This window comes from Mastomys coucha, unplaced genomic scaffold (assembly GCF_008632895.1).
Source record: "Mastomys coucha isolate ucsf_1 unplaced genomic scaffold, UCSF_Mcou_1 pScaffold15, whole genome shotgun sequence".
Taxonomy (NCBI): domain Eukaryota; kingdom Metazoa; phylum Chordata; class Mammalia; order Rodentia; family Muridae; genus Mastomys; species Mastomys coucha.
Genome location: NW_022196897.1, coordinates 57,926,903 through 57,949,519, shown reverse-complemented (window position 1 = coordinate 57,949,519; position 22,617 = coordinate 57,926,903). Strand labels below are relative to the sequence as shown.

Below are 22,617 nucleotides of genomic sequence, written 5' to 3'. Positions count from 1 at the left end.
GAGGTGCCAAGAGTCCCTGTATCTTTGTCTCCATACATGCTACCTTGGTGGTGTACAGTCCATGGATTTGGAGTATGTGTGAGCAATAGGTTCATGTGTGCATACATGTGAACGTGTATGTTCATATATATGTGCATATATATGTACACATAATATCTATGAGGAGAGAGATTATCTTTGCCCTAAAGCTCTTTGTGTTCTCTGCCACACTATCTTGGACCCTTGACAATCTTTTATATTCTGCATAGTCCTACCTGGTCATGTTTTCAAATAAAGTTTTACCATCAGATATACAAAGAGAAGAGAAGGCAGGGACTTTCTTTATTATACATCAAATGATTGCTGTACTGGAGCTGTGATTAGGATCAATATATTTCCAACGCCAGCTCTAAAAGAAACAATCAAACTTGGTTCCGAAGCTAAACCGTCGGTTGACTTTGAAGCCAGAGGTGGCCTCTCCTTCCACAGCCGCTGCAATTGGCAGCAGTCGTGGGGTTGCTGCCACCTGGTGGATATTGCTTGAGGTGCAGCCAGCGAGGACGTCCTAGTCAGAGTGAGCAGCCACAGAAAAAGGACCTCCAGTCAGTCACATTGATAATGCTTCAGCTGAGCTCCCTTATTACCTGGGAAGACCAAGAGCCTGCGTGGTTTATTATGGGTTTGTGCTGTTTATTAATCCACAACAGTATTGTTTTTGATAGACAACCTAAGATTAAGGCTAATAAAGGACTCTGGAATGTGGACTCGATAATTTTGTTGGCTTGAGAACAAAGAAGAAAGTCAGTAAATAGTACCTGGATCCTCCAGTAATTACTCCATCTTATAAATTACTGTTTTCTCCTATTCCAGCCCACAGTCTGTCATTCTTGAAAGTATGATATATTAATTTTGAGCTAAGCAATATCCACAGGGAGTAATCAGAGTTGGCACGGTACAGGTGTTTCCCAATGAAAAAGGTTACTATTGGAATTATTTATAAACGCATCAGAAAGCTGAATGTTAACCGAATGACTTTTCATCCGCTCATCAAACCCAGGAGTTATATATGCACCAAATCGCTCCCTCCATCTGACATTCCAAAGGTCACGCTTCTTCCTTCAAGGCGAGAGTATCCTGCCTTGTTATCTTTCTGATTTTTCATTTTCAAAGTTAGTTTTAATTTGCTTATTACAGGGTAGTTCTCCCCTGAATATTTCATGTTCGTCATTCTTATTAATTTCTTTTCATATATATGATATATAATATATATAGTATTCATTCATAGTATAAAACAACAGCAGGTATATTCTTTTAAATAAACAAGTTTTGTCCCTTGACAGTGTCATACACACATATGATGATATGATGGACTTTGGTCACATGCCCCTCCATCTTATTTCTCTCTTGCTCCCACCAACCCCTCCTCCTGTCACCAAGTCCCCATATTGTTGTCATATATTTTTGGTTTTGCTTTGTGACCTGGTGGGTTTAACATGGTCATCCAAGTGGACATGGATATGAGCTGTATACTAATGCTTTTATTATGGATCCATACATAATATAAAACACTGAACTCATATTTTTAAGGCTTTGTTTAAATAGAATCTCCTCATCTGCCTGTGCTTCCTCCCCACCCTCTCTCTCATGTCTCATATATCCCTGACTGTCCTACAACTCACTATGTAGCTGAAGCTGACCCCTAACACCCAATCTCCTGCCTCAACTTCCTGAGTACTGAGACTAGAGGGGTTGTCTTAGTTGGTTTTACTGCTGTGAAGAGATACCATGACCAAGGCAACTCTTATAAGGACAACATTTAATTGGAGCTGGCTTACTGGTTCAGAAATTCAGTCCATTATCATCAAGGCAGGAGCATGGCAGCATCCAGGCAGGCATGGTACAGGCAGAGCTGAGAGTCCTACATCTTCATCTGATGGCTGTTAGTGGAAGACTGACTTCCAGATAGCTAGGATGAGGGTCTTAAAGCTCATGCCCACAGTGACACACCTACTCCAACAAGGCCACACCTTCTCATAGTGCTACTTCCTGGGCCAAGCATATACAAACCATGACAGGTATATATCACCAGGCCCTGATTTATGCAGGACTGGGGATTAAATCCAGGGTTTTATATATAGCAGATACGAACTCTGTCAGTGCAGCTATACCGCCAGCTCCTGCATCTTTTTCTGTAACTTGATTTGCCCTCAGTCATCATCATGGTTGAGAGACACATGCACATCTGTAGGATCTTTCTGTATAGCTTCCTGGCATCCTTACATGACAGTGCCTAGTGTCAATGGCTGACATCCTCATGGCAAAGAGAAGAATACAAGAGCTGTGTCCCCTTCTGTGACCTTGTTTGAGAGGTCTTATAGTGTCTTAGCTAGGATTTCTATTGCTCTGATAAAATGCCATTACCAAAAGAGCAAGTTGGGGAGGAAAGAATTTCTTTGGCTTATACTTCCACACCATTGTTCATCAAGACAGGAACTCAGACATGGCAGGAACCTGGAGGCAGGAGCTGGTGCGGAGGCCATGGAGGAGTGCTGCTTATTGGCTTGTTTCCCCTGGCTTGTTCAGCCTGCTTTCTTATAGACCTCAGGACCACCAGCCCAGGAATGGCACCACCCACAATGGGCTTGGCCCTCCCACATCAATTAAGAAAATACCTTACAGTGGGAATCTATGGAGGCATGTCCTCAATTGATGTTCTCTTCTTTCAGATAACTCTAGCTTGTGTCCAGTTGACACACAACTAGCCAGGACATAAAGTATCACTTCTACCATGGTCAGTCTTGTTTTGGGAAATATTAAAAACAAAACCAACTAACTAACCAACCAACCAAACAAACAAACATGAACCCGCCAACTCTCCGCTACGCTCCTGAGCTCTTGCCTCCTACTAGAATCAGACCTGAGGTCCACAACCTTGACACTGAAATCAAGTCTAGACGTGGCAAGGCTCTGTGGGTATTGCTGACTCAGAGAGGGGTCAGATAAATGAGCCGTGCCTATCTAAACAAAAGACTGGAGCTTGTAGGGGGAACAGAGGTGCCACAGGCTCTGGGAAGCTTAGGAGGGACCAGAGCTATCCTGTGATGAAGGCAGATTCTCCCAGGCAACAGCCAGCAGTGACGTCACACCCCCATCGCCCTTTTCTAGACAAAATGTTAGGGGCCTGGAGAAGAGAAACGTTTGTCTGCATTCTCTATTTACAGTCATAGATAGGTGATCTATGAATTTTTGTGGATTTCCTTTCACAAAAGGCCAGCTCTTCAGAGCTCTTCTGTGTCTGTAGGCTTTCTGAATATGAAATAGAAAAATGCCTAAGGGAAACATTTAGGGCAGGCTTGTTTACCCTCCCATGAGAGCTTTCTTAGATGGCTTCTTGCTTTTAGATGTTTGAGATTCAAAAGTCTTTCAGTCCAAGCTGATCATAATTCATTAGAAAACTAAAACCCATAGACTTCTTATGAATTGATTTCTAACTTTATTGGGTAAAAATGTACACCCTTCCTCTTCTCTTAGAACCCCTAAAGATTCTATGGGGCTCCCTTAAGGTTTGCAGGCCTCTCGTCTGCTTGAAAGGTCTCTGAAGCCATCCTAAAACATCTCTAGGCAGTCAATAGCTATGTGGTTAAAGCCTTGACTTTGCCTGGCTGCACGCTGGCTTTGATTCCCTAGATGCTGTTTCATTTGCTGTGGAAACGGTTCCCTCTTCAGTTTATCTCCTTCCTTCTGGATTTTACTTCAGGCATTGTGGGAGACCAGGCAGTACCTCCCATCCCAGGCCTGAAACAATCCCTCAGGCAGACCATCATTTTGTTCTTCTGACCATAGGTAACAATGTTGCCAAACTTCTGCGGCTCTGTTCTCTTCCCAGTGGCATTTTCCTACAGGAATCCGGAACCAATAAGTCAAGAACAATGAAGCTGGAGAAGCTGCTAGCATTAAGAGCACGGATTGCTTTTTCAGAGGACCAAGCTCAGCTCTCAGCACCCACAGCAAATGGCTCACAGTGGCCTTGGAACAGCAGTTCCAGCGAATCTGACTCCCTCTTCTGGATTCTGAGGGTACTACACACATGTGGTACTCATACATATACTCAGGCATATACACACACAAAAACATAATAATAATAACAACAACAATAATAAATTAATGATAATAGGCAATGGAATTTTCAGTAACACTTACTTGAAGACCTTCTAATTTGTGCCTCCCACACAGTCCTAAAGCCACTGCCACATTTTCAGTTTTTGTTATGGTTAAAATAACTCAAAACAGCCACATCTACCTGCTTATGAGTCTGTAGGCTGGGGAGAATTTGAACGGACACCTTCCTGTTCTCTCCTCAGCTGAGGTGGTCAGAGATAGGATAATGTGAAAACTCACACATATATCAGTGGCAATACTAGCAGAGACCTGGGGACTCATCTGGAACTGCTGTCGCACACCAGCCATGACTGTTCCGTGCAGCTGCTATTCAATTTGGCTTCACCAAATGATAATGTGGTTGGGTTCCCAGAACCAGCTCCCAAAAAGAAAACACCAGAATTAGCTCCCTTTGTTAGGAGTCCCACAAAAAAAAAAAAATACCAAGGTATACAATTGTAACATATGTACAGAGAGCCTAGGTTAGACTCATACAAGCTCCCTGTTTGGCAGTTCAGTCTCTATAAGCCCCTGTGAATCCTGGTTATTGATTCTGTAGGTGCTCTTCTTGTGTCCTTGACACCCCTGACTCCTACAATCCTTCCTTCCCCTCTTCCATGGGACTTCTGGAACTCTGCCTGTTTGGCTGTGAGTCTCTGCATCTGTTTCCATCAGTTGCTAATGAGGCCTCTTGGATGACATTTGGGCTAGGCACTGATCCATGAGTACAGCAAAATATTAGTAGGCATCATTTCATTGACTTTTTTTTTTTTTTTGACAGTTGTGTTTGCTTCTATCCTAGGTCTCTGGGCCATTCTGCCTTTGGTTTCTGGTTCTCTAGGCAGTCTTGGGTGGGTTCCCTCTCATGGAGTGGAGATCCTACTTCTTGATGGGAGAGACATCAAAGGATTTGAAGGCCCATTTTAAAAATAATAAGGTTGTTATTTATTTTTGACAACCATGCTTTAGTTTATATATAAAAATACCATTAAATAGCATCATAATAGACTGATTATGATTTCATATAGTTGGTTTTGTGGGGGGGGTTGTTTGTTTGTTTTTTTTAAAGATAGGTTCTCTATGTGGCCTTGGCCATCCTAAAACTTGTTTTATAGACTAGGCTAGCCTCAAACCCAAAGATTCACCTGACTCTGCCTCCTAAGTGCTGGGATTAAAGGCATGTGCCACCACTGCCTGGCTTAATATAGTTTTAAGCAAAGGAAAAAAGATGAAAAGTTTTCTGGTTATAAAGTCCCTCTCCTAAAACAAATTAATTTTTTAAAAATTCATCTTTTTTAAATGAGTCATGTGCCAAATGTATTCAGTGTCTAATTTATATTGGAATTAAGAAAGAAAAACCAAGTTTCAAAATCACTGTCTCAAAGGAATAACATATTAGATTTTTGTTGTTGTTTTTTGAGATAGGGTTTCTCTTGCCTTGGCTATTCTGGAGCTTGCTCTTAGACCAGGGTGGCCTTGAGCCCACAGAGAATATCCCTGCTTCTGCCTCTTCAGTACTGGGATTAAAGGCATGTGCCATCACTGCCTAGCTTAGATTCTTTTTAATTTTTAAAACTGCTTATTCTATTGTATTTGTATAAGCATTTTGCCTGCATGTATATAAGCCATGTCCAGCATAGTTCCAGGGACAGACCTGACTAGGGCAAAGAGAATGAAGGAAAGGTGAAGAGGCAGACAGACAGGAAAGCTAGGATAGAGTGAACCGGGATCCTGAATGGAGGGACTACCGCACTCCAGAAGTTCAGCATGTTTACCATACACAGTTGACTAGGGAGGCAGGATTACTGCATACAGCTGAACAGGGAGCCAGGGGTGTGCATACAGCTGAACAGGGAGGCAGGGTTTATGGTGTAGAGCTGGACTAAGGAGACAACTTTAGCTAATCTTGGTAGGAGCAATCTCTATAGGGGAACTGTCTTCAGGCCATAAATATTCGGGGAACATAAGCTATGGCAGACATTTCTGCCCATACCATCAATATCCACATGTGGACCGGATGGGACAGCTTTGCCTTGTTCCTCTGGGCCTGAGGTTAGGTCCTTGGTATGACCACGCTCTTTTCCTTACACGTAAATGTGTATCATGTGCCTGTCTGGTGCCTGAGGGGGTCAGAAGAAAGCACCGGATCCTCTGAGATTGGAGTTACAGGTGGTTGTAAGCTATTGTGTGGATGCTGGGAGTCAGACCTGGGTCCTCTGCAAGAGCAACAAATATTCTTAGTTGCTGAGCCATCTCTTCAGCCGCAACCATGCTAGATTCTCCTAAGAATGCAAAAAGAAAAAAAAAGTTCCTGCTACTTTAGTACTCAAAACAATAGAGTTGAAACTAGAAGAAACTAGCTTTATAGCTCTTTCAAGACTTATGTCCCCTCCTTCCCTCTTACCTACTCTGCCGTCTTTCAAATTTTCATACTATGCCCACAATTATACCTGTTTACACATATACATGTGCACATTCTAAGCTAAAATCTACATATGAAGGAGAGTATGAAAGTTTTCTCTCTTTATGAGTTTGTGTCACCTTGTTTAGTATATTTTTAAAGTCCATCAATTTCCTACCAATGTTATAATTTCATTTTCTTTTCTTTTCTTTTCTTTCTCTCTCTCTCTCTCTCTCTCTTTTTTTTGTTTGTTTTTTTTTGTTTGTTTTGTTTTTCAAGACAGGGTTTCTCTGTGCAGCCCTGGCTGTCCTGGAACTCACTCTGTAGACCAGGCTGGCCTTGAACTCAGAAATTCACCTGCCTCTGCTTCCCAAGTGCTGGGATTAAAGGCGTGCCCGGCACTCATTTTCTTTATACCTGAATAATATTGATTTTCCATATGAGCCACAGTCCAATTATCCCATTATCTGTTGATGGGCATCTGGGATGGTTTCATTTCATAAGGTTGGCTAGTAATGAGACTCTTGGGATTATAATTTTTCCAGGAAATTCTATGTTGTGGATGAGGACAGACTGGCCATGGGGCTCGTGGAGACAGAGGAAGGTGTTGCGGCACTTTCTCTGTCCAATCACATTAGGGCAGTGACAGGTGATTGGACAGGAATAGGGAGGCAGAGCTAGAAGGTTGGGAGTGAGGAGGTCAGAGGTCAGCAGAGAAGAAGCAGGGAGAAATCATCATGGAGGCGGATGAACGGAAGGACAATCCAGATCCCGAGTGGTTTTAAACAGCCACAAGTAGTTAAAGGTTAGAATAATTGGGTTGAAACATTGTCTTTATCATTTGGCTCTGAAATTATTGTACTGGCATCTTGTAAATTGTGATCTTTGATATATAAACCTAACTGGATAATTAAGCCTTAAGAGTCATGTTTCTATTGGGTACTAGGCGCTAGATGACCAATTGTGGGGTGTGTGGGGCGCTGCATGTAAGCGAGATGATCTTGCTAGCTGGGAGGAAATAGCAGGAGCCTGCCGGGACATAGTGATGTGGCCGGCCAGTACTGACCGGCGGCTCTAGAAAAGAACGTGGACTGGCGGGCCAGGAGAGTTTGCGGGGAGGTTTCTTTCTTAGTATTTCCTGCCACAGGAAGGTTAGGACTTAGCTTCATCCTGATGCTGGCCAGGGTCCTGGCTAACTTGCATTTGCACATCTCCCAACTTTGTTCATCTGTTCTGCAAATCATGATGTGGCCACGGGCAAAGGCAGAGACAGAATTCTTTCTCTTCAGATTTGGTCCAAACTGTAAACAAATCCATTTCCCCTGCTTCAGTTACCTCAGCTCCACATTACAGATGAAGTTGCCCCTTCGAGAGATTCCTGAAGTTTTTACAACAGTCGGTAAAATCAGGCTTGGGACCATAAAGTGATTGATTGCGCTGTAAATATTTAACTGTAGAATATGTAATGTACAATCTCCAAGGCACTGAAATACTCTGATATATTATTTATGATCTCAATTGAGCATTCCTCTTTTGATACCAGGAGAGAAGACATCAGGCATTTTATTTATTTTTACATAGCAAAGTATGAATTTACTTTGCTGTATTTGTGTAATAAATCAAACTATCATAATGGCCAGGAATATGTGACTTTAGATTGCCATGAAAATCTGTATGTTCCTGCCTACACACAGTGACCTTTTCACCTGACTAGCTCCAGGACAATGTCAGGGGGTCTCCGACATGTGATGACATTGAGTTCTTGGGTCTCTCACAAAAAAAGGGTGTGCTCAACAAGTTTTTCACAAAGATGTGTGGAGGGTTGTCATCAGGTTTTTTAGATACCCCTTCATCCATGCCATACACGTGTATGTTCACATGAGTCACGACCTTATGTGAGCATGTGTTTTACATGTTGTTGACAGTTCTTGAATCACCCTGGTGAGCACTTTGTCATACAATGAGGGACAGCAATTGAGTTCAAAAAACTGTCACTGTGCAATCAGGAAACATAATCAAAGGAGAATATTCCAGAGACAGAACACAGCAAACCATTGTGCCTAGCAAAATATAGAAATATCCTTTCTTCTGAGAAGCATAAAAATAGCTACTCTTGACATTATTGTATCCTTTATGTCTGCGTTTAACTCCTGTGGCTTTTTGCATGGAGCCAAACAGCAGCCTCTATTGATCCTGGCTCACAGTCCCCACCTTTGTCAGGGCCTGCGCGTAGTGCCAGATCTTCTGGAATAAAATCACTCGGTTTGCTCTCTCCCTTGGCAGCAGGGATTGCAAACTCATAATTGTTACTTCGTTTCAAGCGAAGAATGACGAATTGTACTTCAGAGGACAGAGTGTTTCAACAGCCCTGAACTGAGATTATCTCCCATGTTTTTGCTGGGAGTTCCTTCATCTCCTTCCTCCAAGCTGTTCAGGGCTAAGCGCTGTCTTTTCTGGTTCATCTTTTCTTTCTTTATAATGTGCATGAGTGCATGTCTTTAGTAATGTGCATGAGTACTTGTCTGATGGCAGTAAGTGCACTGCCTCTTTGAGGCCAGGGCTTATGTGCACATGCCTGCAGGTGCCTTAGAAGCTGTAGGTGTCCGATCCCCTGGAGCTGGAGTCACAGGCAGCTGTGAACTATCTGACAAGGATGCGAGAATCTAACTCAGGTCGTGTACATGTTTTTGACAGCTGGGCTTTCTCTCCATCCCTGTTCTGATCTGTCTTTAAGGAACTTCTTTGTTTCTTACTCTTTGGGGGAGGAAGAGGGTTGAGACAGGGCCTCACTCTGTTGTTCAGGCTGATGTCAAACTAGTGGCACTCCTCTTGCTTCTGAGATCCCAAGCACGTGCACACACGACCAAAGCTTATCCTTTATTCTGTTGTTGCCTCTCTTGTGGACCTTCCTAAGACCCACTGACCTTCTTTCTGAGGCCTCTGAGGACCACAATTACCACGGTACTCATACGCTATGAGATCTCTGGATCTTTCTGCGTTTAGGGAAAGAAATGACAGGGGAATAAATTGGATCCATAAAGTGTGACATTAGAATTCTAGCATGAGCCTCGTTGAGTGACTGTAAGCCGACCTGTGCACATGGGGGATCCTCAAGAACTAACTGCTAAATGGATAATGAAGGCCCTGGTTTGGAAGAGGTCAGAGAAACAGTGACCTGTTCTCAGTTCAGACCATCCTAAACCATAGCATCCTGAGAAGAGTCTAGATATTTCTGCTCTGCCCATTCTCACGATGCTGTGCCTTCTAGGTTTCAGTATTTGGCATCAGCTTTGGGAGATTATGAATGTTTATGCCTATGGGGGCCTGGCAACTAACCCGCCTGTCTGCAAGAAGGCTGTCCCCAGGGCTAGGCTGGTGTCTGACCAAGTCACGTGCTTTGATTCCTTTTTCCTGACCCTAAGAAAGCATTGCTTTCACTTGAAAAAATATTCTCTTCTATTTCTTGTAAAACTAGACTAGACAAAGCATTGAGATCATGTCAATTAAGCAGATGAGTATTTGATAGTATCTATTGTAAAGTGCTTGTGATTTTTTTTTTTTTGTAGCATAGAAGTAATCAGTAAATTAAGATGTTGTAGTATCCACCTGTAAACCCTGCATTTAGGAAGCCAAGGCATGAGAGTCACAAGTTTGAAGCCAGCTTAGGCTACACAGTAAGACTCTAGCCCAAAACCAAACAGTAGTAAGTGATAATTATAAAAAGTATAGATATAACGGGGCATTTAAAGTTTCCATTATTTTACTCTGCTCCAAAGTTAACAGTTGTTCATTAATTATTTGTTGTATTATACTGCTAATTAAGTATGTGTGTATGAGAGAGAAAGAGAGAGAGAGAGAGAGAGAGAGAGAGAGAGAGAGAGAGAATGAGAGAGAGATCTCAGTGTTGAGGTAGCCTCCCCAGCTTCCGTTTTGCTCTCTATACACCTTAAATAGAATGACCTTCACTAGGGGAAATAGTAGGACTGAGCCAAGAAACAGGAGAGGGCCAAGAGACAGGAAAGACACAGGCAGAGAGGAGTTAGTGGCCACTCCACACTAGTTTCTCTCCCTTACCCACTCCCTGTCTCTCTTGCAACACTAATCTGGTTATTGTGGTTAATCATTCAAGAACGCTCAACAAATATCTAGCTGGCCGTTTTGTTTGTTTGTTTGTTTGTTTTTTTCGAGACAGGGTTTCTCTGTATAGCCATGGCTGTTCTGGAACTCACTCTGTAGACCAGGCTGGCCTCAAACTCAGAAATCTGCCTGCCTCTGCCTCCCAAGTGCTGGGATTAAAGGCGTGTGCAACCACTGCCTGGCCAAGCTGGCCGTTTTGTAAGTCTGCAAGTTCAAATCTCAACAAGTGTAGAATCAGGGGAAGAAAAACAAGGAGCTATGATAAATCTACTCTGATAAGACTGGGTAACAGTGGGATCTGGCTTCTGGGACTCTGAGGAATAACATTTCGCCCAGATCAAATGAAAGGCAGAGCTACAGAAAGCTTTTCCTAGGCCGTGTCTAAGGATCTGAAGGTCAGAGAGGAAGCTGACCTTAGCAAGACAGAGAAAGTGGGGTGGGATATTTGAGTATGCCTACCAGATTCTGGACTCCTTGCCATTGGGTTTGCATCCTAGCACCACATGAAAAAAAGGAGTGTGACAGTTCGTATGCCTACAGTCCCGGTGCTGTGGGGGTCAACCACAAGGGGATTACTCTCAGCCTAGCTCCAGCTTGTGAGAAACTCTGTCTTAGAAAAGCAAGGCAGACAAGACAGGACACCTGAAACCCTCCTCTGGCCTCCATGTATTTTCTCCAAGCAAAGCAACACAATCATTCTGCAGCGGTTAAACAGAAAAGTCTCGGGGCTGGAGAAATGGCTCAGCAATTAAGAGTGAACGATGTTCTTGCTGAGGACCCAAGTTTGGTTCCCAGCACCCACATCAGACACCTCACCATTCTCTGGTACTTCGAATCTAGGAGATCTAATGCTTTGGGCCTCCTACATTCATGTGCACAAACCTATCCACACATGTATAGATGTGTAATTGAAAACAATAAAGATAATTATAAGAAAAAAACTGATCAAATAAATGAAACAAAAATATTGTATTTTCTATCTTGGAGATTTCAGTTATATGCTGGCAATTAAAAGTCCTAGATAGTTGTGGGTTTCATGGCTTCTACTGAAACAACTGTCCCACAGAACCACCCAGAACTATGGATATTAAAAAATATTACATCTAAGCGAATTGGGGGTGGGTGGGGTCTGCACACCCTCTCTTGCATGTGAGTGGCCAGAGGACAACTTTCTGGAGTTGGTTGATTGCTTCCACCATGTTGATCCTGGTCTAAAAGCTGGTCTGGACAGCGTTGTTCAAAGTGACCCTTTAACTTCTAGCTGAGCTGCAATCCTGGTTTATTACCCAGGTAAGTTTAATGCTCATCCAACTAGATGCTGTAGAAAACATGCCCGCCTTAAACATCCTGCAGGATCAGGTGAGCGTCTGACCTTCATTGTAAGGTAGAAACAGGCAGGGAAATGCCAAACAACTGTCATCTCTGGGTATCAAACTCAGGTCATCAGCAAGGATCTTTACCCAAAGTGACATCACTCCAGCCCCCAATCCATCCATACACATATACACATATATACATATATGTACACACACACACACACACACACACACACACATCCATGCTATAATCCCAGCACTTAGAAGGCTGAGATAGAAGAATTCTAAGTTGAAGGACCATCTGGGCTACACACAAGACTGTCTTAAGTGGTAATAAGGAAAACTAAACAAACTAAGGGGGGAACCCTCCATGAAGTGTGGAACACAATGGGAAGTGGCCACAGAAGTTAACATCCATAGAACCTACTTCTATAGGCTTTAAAAGCCAAAGGGTAAAATCCCTGATCATAGCAGCTTGGACGTGCTATGGGAATCATGAAGGACAGTATCCGAGGGGACATTTGAGGGGTCACTGAATGCTCATTTAATTTAGAGGATATTTATAAGACTGGCTGACACAACCAGGAGCTGGATTGTCCCTCCTTGGGACAGGAGAGCTGAAGGGACCAAAAGCTGCTCAGTCAAAAACGAAGGAGCCTCAGAACAAGAGGGAGCAATGTTGAAGTGAGACCTAAAGCTAACAGCTGGATGCTCGGGGGTTGGTGTAAACCCACATTCCACCGCTGAAGTGTTGGAGTCTGGTGTTTCTGCTGTGCTGGCAGTGAGTCGCCTACCTGCTCCACGACGGTTATGTGTGTGCTCTGTCATCCACTTTCTGTTCCTTCCAGGGTCCTGGCCTACTGAAGGGTGCCAGTCATGTTCAGAATGAGCCTGCCCCACTTAGTTCACTGACCCACAAGGCAATCATTTTCTGTAATGTTCTTGTAGACATACCAAGAAATGTGTTTGCCAGTTTTCTAGGTGTCTCTCAATCCAGTCAAACTGACAAATCAAGATTGACATTACAAGAAGAGCTTTAAATTCTTCACATAAACTCTGCTTGACTCTTCTACAACATACACGTGAGACAGACTCCAAGCAACCCATCCAAAAGTAAGAATAAGAGAGCCCAGCCACTGCTCGCTAACTACCTGTTAGAGCAGTTAAAACTTTACAGAAGAACCTGGAATCTTTTCAAGGTTCTATTCACAAAATCTTCAAAATGCAAGATAGACTGGGTAAGAAAGAGCTATATGAGGCCATTATAAAGTAAAAAGGCAGCCAATAGGAATCTATGTTGAAATTATCCAAGCACTGATAGAACAGGAGGGATGGCTTAGCCACTAAGAGTGCATATTGCTCTTGTAGACAACTGCCTGGAAATAAATAGTTAATATGTAGTCTCTAGTCAGAAAGGAAATGACATGAGACCTCGGAACATTAAGAAGGAGCAATGGCAGCAAGAGTAAAGATATGGGATAAAGTTCAACAGATTTTCTTCTAATCTTGGGCTTTCTAAATTTTGTTCAATAGTATCAATTATTATAATAGCTCATATCCCCACCCAGGTTAACCAAAAGTAACCCATGGTCTTAGGAACCAAACAAAGGCACATACATAAATATAAATATGTTTTTAAAGTTACCATTAGAAGTTATTTAATAGCCAGTGCTTTAGATAGATTTGTCTGCGACTTTTATCTGCATGGTCTGCAGCATACTCCCACACCACTGTGGGCTCCAACTCAGATCCTGTGTGGAAAGGAACACTATGGGGTTTGGCAGTGTCGGTACTTCTAGCACTGTAGACAGACTAGCACTCAGAGTATATAGGAAAAACTCTTAGTATTTTCAATAAGAGAACAAACCAATTGAAAAACAACTAAAAAATAGATTATGAGAAAGAAAATTAGAGAAGAATGATTATACCCACTACTCCTGGACAAATAGGTAACACACACACACACACACACACACACACACACACAAACACACAGCTTAGAAGTAGCTTTTTATTACTACATTAAAAGTCAAGAAAAATAGATGCACATCTTCTCTACAAAACTATAAAACAGTCAAGATAGTACTTTTCATCAATGTACTGAGATAAAGACAAATTTATAGATAGATTTATTTCCCACTTAATGTGCTCAAGTAGCTCTCGAGTGAGGAACAATCATTTTCTTTTCTGCATCTCTATTAGACACAGAAGTTACCATTAGTAACTTACACATTAGTTACAGAAGTTACAGCTTCCTGTCGGAGTTAGCTAAAAAGTGCACATTTATTATTAAACATCTCGTCACATCACAACTGAAGTCCATGCAAGTTGTGGCTTCCTCCTTTCCATTTTCCATGTGCAGTCATGGTCAGTGGGTGTGCCCTGGGTCTTCCAGCTCAGCAGGGAAGAAAGCCCAATTAAAACAAGACACAATTCACATCACCGTCCTTTAGAAAACAGAAACTACTTGTCACTGGTCCTTAAGAAACTACTTGTCACCAGTCCTTAAAAAGTATGCTTGCCTTAATCTGCCATTTTATCAAGAGGTCCCAGTTGCTGTTTCTAAGTGCACAGATTAAACAAAACTCACACTTCTTAAGGGAGGAAAGTACCATGGAGGGTGGGCCCTGTTTGACACAGCACAGGAAAGCTGTACATTTTTGATGGCATTAATTCCATAAAGTATATTCATTTCGATTTCTTGCGAAGGCCCCGGGAAAGAGAAAGCTTTCATGTTGACGTAGATCATTGTTGAAATAAAGCTTTCTTTCCTGAAATTAGATTATGGGGTAAGCCACGCCAGATAATTTCTGCTAAAGATATAAGCTATAATTATTTTGGGAGGTTTCAATCACTGTTTGGAATTGATACCTAAGCCTTTCTTCTCCCCTATTCTTCGCAGACTTTTTAATGTGATATTTGGGAGGGGGGGATGCTTTAGGTAGGAAACATCAGCTTTTGAAAGATAAAGGTATAATTATCATTAGAATAAGAGCCCTTTAAAAGAAGAGTCTCAAATAGAAAGATCTTTTCGATATATTGTGCTATGCATCCTTTCATAAAAGCTGGAAAAGAAAGAAAATGAACACCTATAATATTACCCTCCCATTAGCCCACTTGGGAGAAAGGGAAGGGCTGAGGGGAGCACTCAAATACTTTGCAATGGAGCTATTCTAGTGCCACATAATTAGCCTTGTGCTGATAGCCTCTGTGGGCCTGTGTGGAGAGGAAAGGCAGCCATGACTCTTGGGGCTCAGTTACTAGCATCCCATCCTCCCCTACAGCCCCCCAAAACCCTGGGATTTGACCCAGCTCTTTATAGTCAGTCATCAACTCCCAAACAGTTTGGTGTAACCATGTAATTACTCTTACTTAGCACACGTATGGATTTTATTTATTCATCGGACTTCTGAGATAGATAGGGTATCATGTATCCCAGGCTGGTCTTGAACTCTCTAGCTGAAGAATGATCTTGGGTCACTCATTCATACTGCCTCTGATGCTGCTACTGATTTTGGAAATAGAAGTAATTAATGGAGAGAAAGCAATGATGCATTGAGGTGATTCTGAGCTGTTATGGAGTTTGGGAGATCTGAAAGATTGAAAATTGTATTTGGTTTTTGGAAATAATCATGTTACCTAAAAGGAAGTTCACTACACACCAAACACGTTAAAATTCTTGTTTGGTTTGGCTTTATTTTTGATTTAAAAGACAGAGCTGTGCTAAGACATGGTAGCTGGTGGCACATGCCTGTAATCCAGCATTTGGGAAGTGAAGGCAAAGAGAACCACACTTTCAAGGTCACCTTTAATTATACAAAAAGTGAAGCCAATTTGGGTTACTAGAGAAACCAAAATCCCAAGAGAGTTTCACTATGTTGCCCAGGCTGGCTCTGAACTGTGCCTCAGACATCAGCTTCTCGAGCAGCTGGAACCACAAGGCTCACACTTTAGTGCCCAAGTGTCTCCATCAGAAAATGCACTGAAACCAAAAACCAACCAATCTGCAGAAGGCATCTGTGGAGGAGTGGTCCTGACGCTTTGATTTAATCAGGAATCTGTGTTAACTGATGCTGAAGGTCTTTGCCCCCAATTGGTTTTTGATCTATCAATAAAGATGCCAGTGGCCAATGGCTTGGCAGAAAGAAAGAGGCGGGACTTCCAGATTCCTGCAGGCTTGAGAGAAGAGAAGGTAAAAAAGGGAGAATTGGGACACTTGGGGGAGAAAGATGGAATAGACTCAGAGCTGTAGGGGAGATCTTCCAAAATGTAGGCGGAAAGGGAAAGCTGCTCGTGGAAGGGCAGCTTGGAAGCGGCTTGGGCAGCAAGACCAATGGGCTTTACAGAGGGCAACCAGGCAACTAAGTTGAGGGTGGACTTAGAGATGTTGAGCTACTTGTAAAGGTAAGGGCTGCTAACCAGGGAAGGCTTAGAAGAGCTTAGCCACAGAGCCAATAAGGCAATTTAAAAATGAGCTAATGTGTGTGTGTGTGTGTGTGTGTGTGTGTGTGTGTGTGTGTGTGTGTGTGTGTCTTTCATCTGCGGATTCGAGATAGCTCCTGGGTAGGTATACACCTGCGACTTGCTAGGAGCTCAGAGCGGAGCAGCCAAAACTACCCACTCTTGGCGTCATTTCAGCACAGTTACTACTGCAGGTTTCCATCAGAGCTGCGAGAGAAGTCTGGCCATGTGAAAGATTATCACTTCTAAATCTCGGCTCCCTGCTAAGAACTCCAAATTCCACAGAAATCAGGAAGGAACGTGCCTATGGTCCCAGGAAAAGGCAGCCCAGGATATATGAGTCTCCAAATAAAACTGTGTTCAGCAGCTAAGATCCCGAGGAGCCAATATGGTGATGACTTCATCCTGAAGGCTGTGAGCAGCCTTGTCCAGGTCTTGTCAGCAAGACAGATGCCCTGTTAAGATTAAAAGGGCATCTAGGCAGGCTCTGGCTTGTTGGCAGTGGCTGAAGCCCCAAGATCTCTGTCCAAGTTTTTATGGCACCTTTCCCATCATCTAAGGGGTCCCCCTTGGAAGAGGACCAAAGGTAAGGCAGCATCCTGTAACAATTCCATTAGCCTTCATCTGCAACTTTATTCATAGGTGGACCATAGTGCTGCCAATTAGAATAAATAGGGAAGGAGTGTGGTGAAATATAGGATCTTGGGCAGAGGAGCCAGACTGCCAGGGTTTGAATGTCAGTTCTATCAGTTAGAGAGTTGTGTGATGTTGGGCCAAGTTACTAACCTTCCCGAGCTTCAGATCTTTCACCTAAAAATGGGGGTAGTAATAATATCTGCCTCACAGAGTCTGTCTGGAGACTGAAGGAGCTGATATTCGTAAAGCACATAGTAAGAGCCAGGGAAGCACTTTGGAAAATATAAACAGAAACTTGAAGGGCACCCTTCATAGTGTGGGAATGCAAGGTGGGTTTATGGGGTTTGAGCTTGGCCATGTTTGCATTGAAAGAGGTTCAGACACTGAATGGTGCAGTACACCAGCTCCTGGGTGTAACAGGCACTGGACTGTTACAAAATCTTCCAGGTCTAACACAGAGATCTCTTCAGCTGTCTGTGTGTGACTAAGCAACTGCTCCAAGACAGCCTCATATATACACTCATGTCCAGGGCCTATGTGAGCCCAAATTAGCTGGAGATGGAGCTGGATACTTTCCTAAAGCACCCCACCCCCACCACCACCATGTTTTCCTCACAGCATCTATGTGGCACAATGGTCCAAATCCTGCTCCAGGTATTTGTTATCTTATTTTAAATGTTAAGAGAGGTTCTACTTAGTTCTGAAACCACTGGGCTCCCAGAATTAATCGGGCATAGCAAGAGGCCGAGGGTGCTACCAGTTCATCAGACAAACCACTGGTAGGTACATCCAATGCCCGGGTCCTCAAGAGGAAAGAAGAAACAATCAAAATTTATATTGATCATGTCCTTTTACATTTGGTAAGTTCACAGGCCTCAGTCAACACAATTACTTTCAGAAAATCCTCCTTGGTGACCACAATATAAATTGGCCCATGATCCCAAGTCACCTATGGCTAGACAGGAGAAGCTAAACTGTAGGGCTGACTTTGGAAGAGAAGTTAAGTGGCTGCATCAACTTTTCACATGGTGGACCTCTGGCCAGTGTCAGCAAGGCCGAGGGTTCTTTTCCGGGCTGCTCCCTCGCTGCATAACTCCGCGTCTGCGGAGTCCATATTGTGGGCAGAGCTTATTGACATGGCACCTTCCAGTCCCTCTGTGTTGCTTCCATTCAGCTGGAGAGAGAGAGATCCTGGTTCCTTAGGGCGTTTCCATTGTGGCCTGGTGGCAATCCAAAAGATGAGGGCTCCAAACACCAGAATCAGAAGGCCCAGGGTATTTGTAAAAACACCTTCTGGTGGGAATGAATGGTATGAGGGATTTTTCCTATGAAGAAAGTGAAAGGGGATCCAGTTATAAGCACACAGCATACACACTGAATTCACATGCTCAGGGTGAACCCTGGTACAGCTTCAAGGTAAATGTCCTTAAAGGGAGGCATTAAAGAGACATAGAGGTTATACTATGATTCATACTGTAGAATATTATAAAATTATTAAAAATCTCAATTAAGAAAAGAATATAGCACTTGAGATACCTCATATCACTTAAAAACCAAAAAAAGATACAGAAATGTATACATACTAGAATTGCAATTAGCATAAAATACACACACCGCAAAATGAATGCGCAACTCATAACCCCAATAATTTTTACCACACTTTTAGTAATATTATGCTACATGTATGGGATGAAAAATTACCTTAAAATAGTTAAACTTTATATTTTTTATTATTAAAAGGCCTATTTATAGACTTAGAGAGATGGCTCAACAGTTAAGAACATTGCTGCTCTTCTAGAGGACCTAAGTTTGGTTCCCTGGCACCCACAAGGCAGCTCAAAACTGCCTGTAACTCCAATCCCAGGGGAATCTAACGCCCTCTTCTGGCCTCCAAGGGCACAGCATGCATGGGGTACACAGACACGAAAGTAAAACCGCTCATACACACAAAATAAAAATAAATCTTTTAAAATGGCTATCTATATGATATTTCCCTCATGAATATATACTTCACATTTTCTAGCTTACGTACTAAGAGAAAAAAAAGGTTACAAACTTACAGGACAAAGAACAGCTTTTCTGTCACTCCCATGAGAACTGTCGCAATCACTGTTCCGAAGAGGAGAAGTCCAGAATACACATGTATGGGCATGACGACTGCCCGGAGAGAGAGCGGAGCCCATGGAAGCAGAAAGACGAAAAAGCCTACAACAAGCTGAACACCAGAAGAACAATGGTTATCATTTAACTTCAGTTTTAAATTATTGGTCTAACTTGATCTGGTGGCACATGCCTTCAGTCCCAGCGCCTAAGAAGCAGAGGCAGAACCAGAGGTTACAGAATGGACAGCAAATTTCTTTCTTTATTTTAAAGAATTATTTATTTATTTATTTATTTATTTATTTATTTATTTAATGTATATCTGCATGTACACCTGCAGGCCAGAAGAGGGCATCAGATCAAATTATAAATGGTTGTGAGCCACCATGTGATTGCTGGGACTAGAACTCAGGACCTCTGGAAGAGCAGTTGCTGTCCTTAACTGCTGAGCCATCTCTCTTAGCCCCCCAGCAAATTTCTTTATGTATAGTTCCAACATCCAAAGTTAACAGTTATAATCATCCCTGGCAGCTTCTAGAAAGTTCCTAATCCACACAAGCATATGTGTGTATGTGTCTATAACAAAACTCTCTCTCTTTCTCTGTCTGTCTCTCTCTCTGTCTCTCTGTCTCTCTGTCTCTGTCTCTCTCTCTGCCTCTCTCTGTCTCTGTCTCTCTCTGTCTCTGTCTCTCTCTGTCTCTTTCTCTCTCTCTCTCTCTCTCTCTCTCTCTCTCTCTCTGTGTGTGTGTGTGTGTGTGTGTGTGTGTGTGTGTGTGTGTTTGAGACAAGGTCCCTCCAGGCTGGCCTCAAACTTGCAATCCTGCCTCAACCTCAACTTCCTAAGTGGTAGGACTGAAAGTGTCCTGTTCACAGAGTTGATATTTTTAAGTGTATACATGGGGCTCCTTGCTTTTTCCTTCCCTTAATAGTATATCTTGGAGCTGGGCAGATATTTTCATTTCAATACATTCATCTGGTTTAATTTGTTTAACACTTAATGCCCTATTTATACCTTAATAAAAAATAGCAATTTGTTTATTAAGTATGAAGGGAAATGGTTTTTTTTTTTCCTTCCCCCTAAAACCAAACGCAGGACATGTAGTTCAATCTGGTCAGACTACAAAGCTATGTGGATAGAAACTGGTGCCAGACATGGTGGCCTTACCTTTGATCCCAGCACCTGGAGGAAGCAGATGCTGTCTGAGTTAATCTCCTCAGTAACTAAGTCTGTGGTGGGATACTGCTTTACAGAGGCCAGTTGGATTTCTACATAAGCTGAAGTCTCTTCCACCCCTACAATCCTATTATTTTGGCCTCTGGCTCCTGTCCAGTAAGTATTCTCCTCTCTTCAAGAAAATGTAGCAGCTATCAGACTATTGAATTTATTGAATTTACTGGAACTTTTTTCTACAAGTACTGATTTAGGACATATATATATATATATATATATATATATATATATATATTAAAAATAAAAATAGAGAAGATGGAGAGATAACTATTGTACTTGTTCCTTCTTCCTTGCACACAACATGGAAGGAATAAGGAGAGGGAAGCCAGAACAGAGGCCCGAGTGGGGTCCAGAGCCCTGAGACCTTGGAATCCATGCAACTTGCCTTGGTAAGGAACACAAAGCCTTTGATGGACTGTGGGCATATCTCACTGTTCACCTAATATTCCCATATCTGAATATGTTGGAAACGGCCCAGGGATTCATCTTGGTCTTTCAAAATAGTCCCACAATTCCTTCAGTGATTCCATCAGTATCAAAAGGCGCACTTCCAGTTGCCTAAGGTGTGCTCTCTGTGTGGAAATATAGCTCAGCTGAATGAAACTAGAGGTTTTGTAACGGTGGTTTCCTGAGATGCAACTTTGTATCCTTTTTTGAGGCCTCCCAATGCAATACACAGTTCTTATATTCTTGTTCTTGACCATTTTCACTCTACAATCCTTACTATTATCACATTTCTTCTGTGGCTTATCATGTGTGTCTGTCTGTCTGTTTGTTTGTTTATTTATTTGGTTTTGTTTGGTTTTGTTTTTTCCCCACTGAGGCAGGTTCTCATTATATAATCTTAGATGTCTTGGGATTCACTATGTAGACTCACATTTGCTTGAACTAACAGAGTTCTGCCTGCCTTGGCCTCCAGAGTGCTGGGACTAAAGGCCTGCTCCACAACACCAATCAGTGATGTCTCTGTTGTATTCCTGAAGGGTGCAATGAGTTCAGTAGACATTTCAGTCAGATGCTTGCTTACAGAATCTTTCAGCAATTAGATCTTATTTTTGCTTTTAAAGAAGTTAGTCAACAAAAGAAAATTAGTCTTCAAAGAAAAGGGGGAGCATTACAGAACATTTGACTTAACAAAGTGTTTCAGAATGTAATGATGCAGGCATAATTTCTGATAATTTCTGATAGTCTTTATTTTCTGTTAATGGTCTCAGTCTCACCACCTTACAAGTGGAGAGAGCAATGTATAACATAGCAGGCCCAGAAGCTTGAGGCACTCTTTCATTGTGCTTATGTATAGAAGGAAATAGATGCTAATTTTAAAAAGATTTATTTTATGTGTATGAGTGCTTTGCCTGTATTTATGGAACCATTTGGGAAGGATTAGGAGATGTGGTCTTGTTAATTTAAAAAAAAAATATTTATTTATTTTATGTGTATGAGTGTTTTGCCTGTATTTATGGAACTATTTGGGAAAGATTAGAAGGTGTAGCCTTGTTAATTTTTTAAAAATTATCTATTTATTTTATGTGTATGAGTGCTTTGTCTGTATTTTTGGAACTATTTGGGAAGGTTTAGGAGGTATGACCTTGTTTAAAAATCTTTAAAAAAGGATTTACATATTTTATGTGTATGAGTGTTTTGCCTGTATGTATGGAACTATTTGGGAAGAATTAGGAGGTGTGGCCTTATTGGAGGAAGTGTGTAACTAGACCAGGCATTGAGGTTTCAAAAGGCTACCACCATTCCCAGTCCCTCCCTCCCTTTTCTCCCTCCCTTCCTCCCTCCCTCCTTCCCACTTTCAGATCAAGATGTGAGATCTTGTGTTCCTGCCACCATGCCTTTATTCTGCCATCATGGACTCTAACCCTCTGAAACTATAGCTCAAATTAAACACTTTCTTTTGTAAGTCATCTTGATAATGGTGTTTTTCTTACAACAATAGAAAACTAAGGCTCTGCTACAGTTAGATACAATTTTACCTTTGTAGAGTCTGCTCTAAACAGTTGAGCTTTTTATCAGTTAGCTATTGCTCTCTTCAAATACACAGGTATCTTCTACTGTGCTGGTTTATCTCACTTTAAGAAATAGATGTGCAGGGCGGTGGTGGTGCACGCCTTTAATCCCAGCATTTGGGGGGCAGAGACAGGCAGATTTCTGAGCTCGAGGCCAGCCTGGTCTATAGAGTGAGTTCCAGG

At 42.3% G+C, this 22,617-nt stretch overlaps 1 protein-coding gene across 1 annotated transcript in view; it reads right to left on the bottom strand.

Moving 5' to 3' along the window:
• Positions 1-14,089: 14,089 nt before the first annotated feature.
• The window catches only part of LOC116090293 (cytochrome b reductase 1), a 32,782-nt gene continuing 24,254 nt past the window's right edge, over positions 14,090-22,617 (bottom strand). Inside the window, exons 3-4 of the mRNA XM_031370579.1 lie at positions 19,149-19,303; positions 14,090-18,413 (exon numbers count right to left, since the gene is read on the bottom strand). Coding sequence (XP_031226439.1) covers positions 18,110-18,413; positions 19,149-19,303 — 459 coding nt within the window. The 3' untranslated portion in view covers positions 14,090-18,109. The remainder of the gene's footprint in view (positions 18,414-19,148; positions 19,304-22,617) is intronic.